Here is a 6,000-nt window from a genome sequence, read left to right on the forward strand (position 1 = left end):
GGATATACTTTCCATGTGTTGAATTCCAATCTAGAATTCTATACACAGTAAAAATATATTTCAAACTTAAAGATAAAACAAAGACATTTTCAGATAAACAAAAACAAATTTATTTGTCACTAGCATTTGTAAAGGATAATAAAAGGTATTCTTCAGGAAGAAGGAAAATGCCCTTGGCTGGAAGCTTAAAGTCAGAGAAAGAAATTAAAAGTAACAACAAGGAAAATGTTAGTAAAACAATACCAACTATATAACAATAATAACATCTTCTGGGGATTAAAATATATACAGAATTTTTAAAAAATGAGTGTGCAGACACTGCTGGTTACCTAACCAACATCCATTCTCCACTTCTGTCTTTTTTTTTTAAATTTCTTTATTGATTAAGTTATTACATATGTGTCCTTATCCCCACATCTCCACTTCTGTCTTATCACAGTTCTATTCAGAGAGGCAATGTGCCCAGCCAAGGCAACTGTCAGAGTTCCTTGTAGCTAAGAGTGAAAGGTCATGTGATACTGAAGTTAGAATCAATGGATAAGTCTTCCAGGAAAGCTCTTTAAAAGATGGGCAAGCCTCAGGTGGGCACAACTTTTATCTTTTGTTCATTTCTTTCTTCTTCTTTTTTAAAAAAATTTTCATTTATTGATTTTAGAGTGAGAAAGGAGGGGAGAGAGAGAGCGACGAAGGGGGCTGAGAGAGAGGAGAAAAACATCAATTTGTTGTTCCACTTGTTTATGCATTCATTGGTCAATTCTTATATGTGCCCTGACGGGGGATCAAACTCGCAACCTTAGTGTATTGTGATGACACTCTAACCAACTGAGCTACCCGGCCAGTGCCTTTCTTCTTAACTATAACACAGAAGCAATATTGAAGGTAGAGCAGCCATTTTTTTTTTTGACCACAAGGTGACAAGCATAAGAAAGAAAGCAAAGAGTGGCTTAGTGAATGACAAGAAGGAACTCGAGTACCTGATAGCATAATAGAGCCTTTGTACCAGCCCTGGACTGCCTTCCTCTGAGCTTCTTGCTGCATAAGAAAAATAAAGCCCTGTTTGGCTAAGCCGCTGAAGATGGATCTCTGTAATATACAGTCAAATACAATTTCTATCTTATGTGATATACATGTTCAGGGCTAAGGAGATAAAAGTTACTAATAAAATAAAAGCATGAAAGTCCTAAGGCCTGTACCAAAATTTTTATTCTTCTGTATCAAGAGTCACCAAAGTGAACTAGGAGAGTTTAAATCCAAAAGGATGTAGAGATGTAGCCCCAAAGATTGCATGACAAGTTCTTCCCAGCCAAAGAATCACACCAGGTTTTTTTTAAGTCTTATTTTTTTGAGAACAGAAAGAGCAACACACATCTCAGAAGAGTCAGGCTGAGAAAAGGCCAAGGAGACACAAAAACTTTCTTTGTTTAAATACCCATCTCTAAATAGCCAACTCACCCTTCTGGATGCTGCAAAACAGAAACCATCAATTCCACTGCCAGGGCTCCTGCAATCATGGCCAGTCCTGGACGACTCACAGTGCACTGCTGATCCAAGGTCCGGTCTCTGGTTGACTACAGAGAGACAATCATTGACATGTGCTAAAAGGTCTATTCCACTCAACTCTGGCTGTCTGAAGCATGAAACTCCTCCATGATAAAGTTATGCAACATAACCACATGTTCACTGTTGGCAAAGAACATTCAGCCTCAAATAATAGAATTTCTTTTCTTTTTTTAATATTTTAAAAAATATTTTTATTGATTTCAAAGAGGAAGGGAAAGGGAGACAGAAAAACATCAATAATGAGAGAGAATCATTGATTGGCTGCTCCCTGCACACTCCTCATTGGGTATGGAGCCCACAACCCAAGCATATGTCCTGACTGGGAATCGAATTGTGACCTCCTAGTTCATAGGCTGATGTTCAACTACTGAGCCACACTGGCCAGGCACCAGTTGAAATTGAATTTTAAATAAACAATGAATACTTTTTTAGTATGAGCAGATCTTGGGACATACTTATACTATAATATTATTCATTATTTACCTGCAATTAAAAGTGAACAGGGAATCTGTATTTTCACTTGCTAAATCTGATCAGCTATGAGCCATAGCCCCATTCTGCAGAAGCGCATGTAGCCTAAAAGACTTATTTTGGAACTACCCCATTAGGCAGTGTCCAAGCCAGAACTAAAATCTGGGTCTTACTCCCCATTTAATGCTCTCTTCAGTAAGATACACACAAGACACAGTGCTGAGCAATGACAGGGACTGGTCCATCCTACATTTCCTTGCTGGGCTTTGCACAAAAATGGTTTGTCACTGCATTTTTATTGGTGAAGAGGGAACAGCTGTACACAGATGATGATGTCAATGAGGCTCACAGTGGGATAAAGCCACCCCCTAAACTGAAGAATTCTTCTCTTTATTAAAAGACAATATTTAAACAGTCATAAAAAGTCATGAGTCTCTTTAGCCTAATGGACAAGACAGTTATAGGAAATATTTGGAAACACAAAGAAATTCACTTACATCTCCGGGGGCCACCACATCATTGCAGAAATAGCAGCCAAGTTTGTAACCAGGGATGTTGGCAAAAAGCGATGAGCCAAGGTCTGCAGGTGCCACAGGGTGGCTGGGACACAAGTCTCCGGCACCCTGATGCTTAGGTTTCTTCAGGCCATGTCTCATGACAACAAATGTGTCAAAGCCCAGGGCAGCATTGATGACCAGCTGTCAAGGAATAAAAGACTAGAATTAGGAGACATATATTTTAAAACGTGGCTAATTTCATATTTGGTCAACTTTTAAAATTTATTTTGTTAAGTATCTGCATATGAGTGTAATTAGATACTAGAAGATAATGTTGGTAAAAGTTACCCAACACTGAGGGCTTATTAAATCAAAAGATTTGACAGTGATTAACATAAATTTTCTCTTTTAGTTTCATTTAAAACTCCCAGCGAACATTTTCTATTTAAAGATGAGGATATTGAAAGTCAGAGAGGTTACCTCTATAATTTACTCAAGGTCACTTAGCTGGTAAAAGGTAGGTGTATAAAACCACATTTTGATATTTCCTAAACACCTTCTTTCCACAATTATGCTATGTTCTGTCATGTCTACATAGATTCTCCTCATAGCAGCTTTGAGATATAATTTATATACTATACAATTCACCATTCACATAGATTTTTAAGAACAGGTTTTATTTTTACTTATATTATGAGAACTTCTCTTAGTTGTAATTTAGCTTATTCTCCCAAATTTCTGGTTATATAGAAAGTTAGAAAAGTATAGAAAAACCACACCAGAAAAGAAAACAAAAACAATCTTACAGCTAAAACAGTTACTATAATAATTTGGGGGATTTCTTCCTATTATTTTTCCTTTTATCTCCCATTCTCTTTCTCTCCCTTCCTCCCTTCTTCTTGCTTCCTCCCCCCTTATAAACAGACATAGATATAAACATTTATATATAAGCATGATTGATATAAAATATATATACTATTTTATCTTGCTTATTTAACATAATGTAGTATTTTCCATGTTATTAAAATTCATTGAAAACATAACCATGAATGGTTGCATATTACTCCATCACATGTATGCACCATAATTTACTTAACCATCAAAATAAATGAATGTGTCACTGACCAAATAGTAGTGAATAAGACAGTCTTGCCCTCTTGGAGCTTACATTTTAGTGTGAGTACCCCTTCTAATATAGAGTACCTCAAAGGGCTATGAAAATTAAACAGTGAAGGATAACTATTATGCTGGATGATGGTTGTGAGGCAGATAATCTGCAGTGGAAGCCCTTTTGCACCGTGTCAGTAGTACACACGAAGCATATGTCTTTTCTGGAGGGAGGGTGAACTGGGGACTTCTCCCTCTACGATGATGGTGCATTAAATCACAACCAGAGACAAAAGCCCCAGGACATACACACTTTACCTTTCTCTTGCTCGCAGCAATGACGGCAGGAAGCCACCGGCTCTCCCTGGTGTCCATCAACAGAAAGATAACATCATGGCTTTCGATGAGCTGCTCCAGTTGCTCCACATCCCTGCGGGCTTGCTCCAGGGTGACGCTGGAGAAGTTCACTGGATGTCCAGGCATGGGGATGCTCATGTTGAACCCTCTGGCATTCTAGGGAAACACCCAGATATATAGATGTTTGGAGCGGAAGTATAGTTGGTGTCTCAGAGCCCATGTCTCCCCACAGCTACAAGCATGTATGTATGGTCTCTTGCAACTAGAAATTTCTCCATGCATAAGTATGCTGCTTTTTCCTTTTGCTATCTGTGCTGTCAAGCTTCATTACCTCTGTATCCTAGACCTGTCACCACAAGGTCCCTAAGTCTGGATAAAGCAGCAAACAGAGAAATATGGATACTAGTTTCAAAGTGGGTGGCAGGGGCACTTCCCAAATGAGGCAAGAACCCTGGAGATAACTGTTTATCTTTTGCTCTTTCTTTAAATCTGAGGCCAAAAACTTCATCAAAATGCCCTCTGCCTGCACAAATCCCCTCTGCCCAGTAGAGCTGTCTCTTCCGACTCGTTTCCAGCTTGCCCTCTCTCCATTTCCTTAGGGTATAACATCTCTAAATGGGATGTTATAACAAAAATCATTTTAGTTAATAAATTCACGTAAGATCAGAATGACTGCTAGTCTTGCCTTAGTCTTCTCAGGGTTATACACATTAAAAAACACACACCTCAAACCCCAAAACTCTACTTGCTAACTTTCAGCCAGAAAAATCTATAAATCTATTTATGACTGTGCAGATACTTGTTTGGAAGGTGAGGAGGTTAGGATGGGGGAGGGGGTTTGATAACAGCATGTGGTACTAAAGTGAAGCCTCCTGCTCTGTCCAAAAATAGAAGTTGCCTGGTGAACTGGGCTTTCTTCAAGGGTGGGGACTCAATATTTTTCACAGGGGCTTTAACACAGTTCTGTAATTTACCATTTGCCCTCTGCTGGCCCCAGAGTGTCTTGGCAGATTAACAGTGAGACATATAGGTGCCAAAGAAGCTGGGGACATTAACTTCTCATAGAAAGAAAGAGTTCTAGAATCACAAACTGCGCCCTTAATCCCCTGCATAGAGCTGGCCACAGGGAAGTTTGTGAAAACATCAGCTTTTTCATTCCTTTGCCAAAACCCCTTACCTACTAGAAAAATAGCTCAGGGGGCAGGGCAAGTAGATCCTGTTACAAAGGAAAATCTATTTTGTATACTGTAGCTATTTTTCTCCTAATCTTAAACTTTAAATCTAATCTATGGAATTCAAGAAAGGGACAATAGTGACAACAGCAACCATTTTTAAAAGAATTAAAAAAAAAAGTTGCTAGCAAAGCAGGAAACGACGCCAGACAGAAAGAAAGGACTTCAGAAAGAATAAATGTTCAAAACAAGTCCATTTGAACAATGAAAACACCACAAAGACAATTCTTGGGACCTCATTCGTTCATCCATTAAGTATGGTACATCTATCAAGTACTATAATAAACAATAAGAAAAGCAACAACTACAGTAATAATGATGATGATGATGATGATGATAACCTACTGTCATAAGTGAGACAAAATATATTAAATGGTGATAACTTGGTCCAAACATGTTTTTAGGTATTTTACTGTCACCAAGAATGAAGCATAATTACTCAATACCAATTCTAACCTATTGAATAATACAGATCCTCATCCACATCCACTTTGCTAACCTAAATAATTCTCTTCTTGCTAAAATTTCAGCCAATAAACCTCCTTAGGATTGGCCCTGGCTCACCATTTAGGTTTATACACCTGAGGCTGGAATTCAGCAAGTTGCAACATAGTAGGTTTCCTCCTTGGTTGCACACTAGAATCACCCAGAGAGGTTTTTTTGTTGTTTTTATTTAATTTTCTTTATTGATTAAGGTATTACATATGTGTTCTTATCCCCTTATTGCCCCCCACCCCCACACCCGCTCATGCCCTCACCCCCCCGGTGTCTGTCCA

At 38.5% G+C, this 6,000-nt stretch overlaps 1 protein-coding gene across 3 annotated transcripts in view; it reads right to left on the reverse strand.

The window, feature by feature from the left end:
• The window catches only part of ATG7 (autophagy related 7), a 236,862-nt gene that overhangs the window by 164,376 nt on the left and 66,486 nt on the right, over positions 1 to 6,000 (reverse strand). For all 3 annotated transcript variants that reach the window (XM_005870049.2, XM_005870051.2, XM_005870050.2), the window contains exons 13-15: positions 3,954 to 4,148; positions 2,529 to 2,729; positions 1,453 to 1,568 (exon numbers count right to left, since the gene is read on the reverse strand). In XM_005870049.2, the coding sequence (XP_005870111.1) occupies positions 1,453 to 1,568; positions 2,529 to 2,729; positions 3,954 to 4,148 (512 nt within the window). The remainder of the gene's footprint in view (positions 1 to 1,452; positions 1,569 to 2,528; positions 2,730 to 3,953; positions 4,149 to 6,000) is intronic.

The sequence above is a fragment of the Myotis brandtii genome, unplaced genomic scaffold, assembly GCF_000412655.1.
Source record: "Myotis brandtii unplaced genomic scaffold, ASM41265v1 scaffold312, whole genome shotgun sequence".
Lineage (NCBI taxonomy): Eukaryota > Metazoa > Chordata > Mammalia > Chiroptera > Vespertilionidae > Myotis > Myotis brandtii.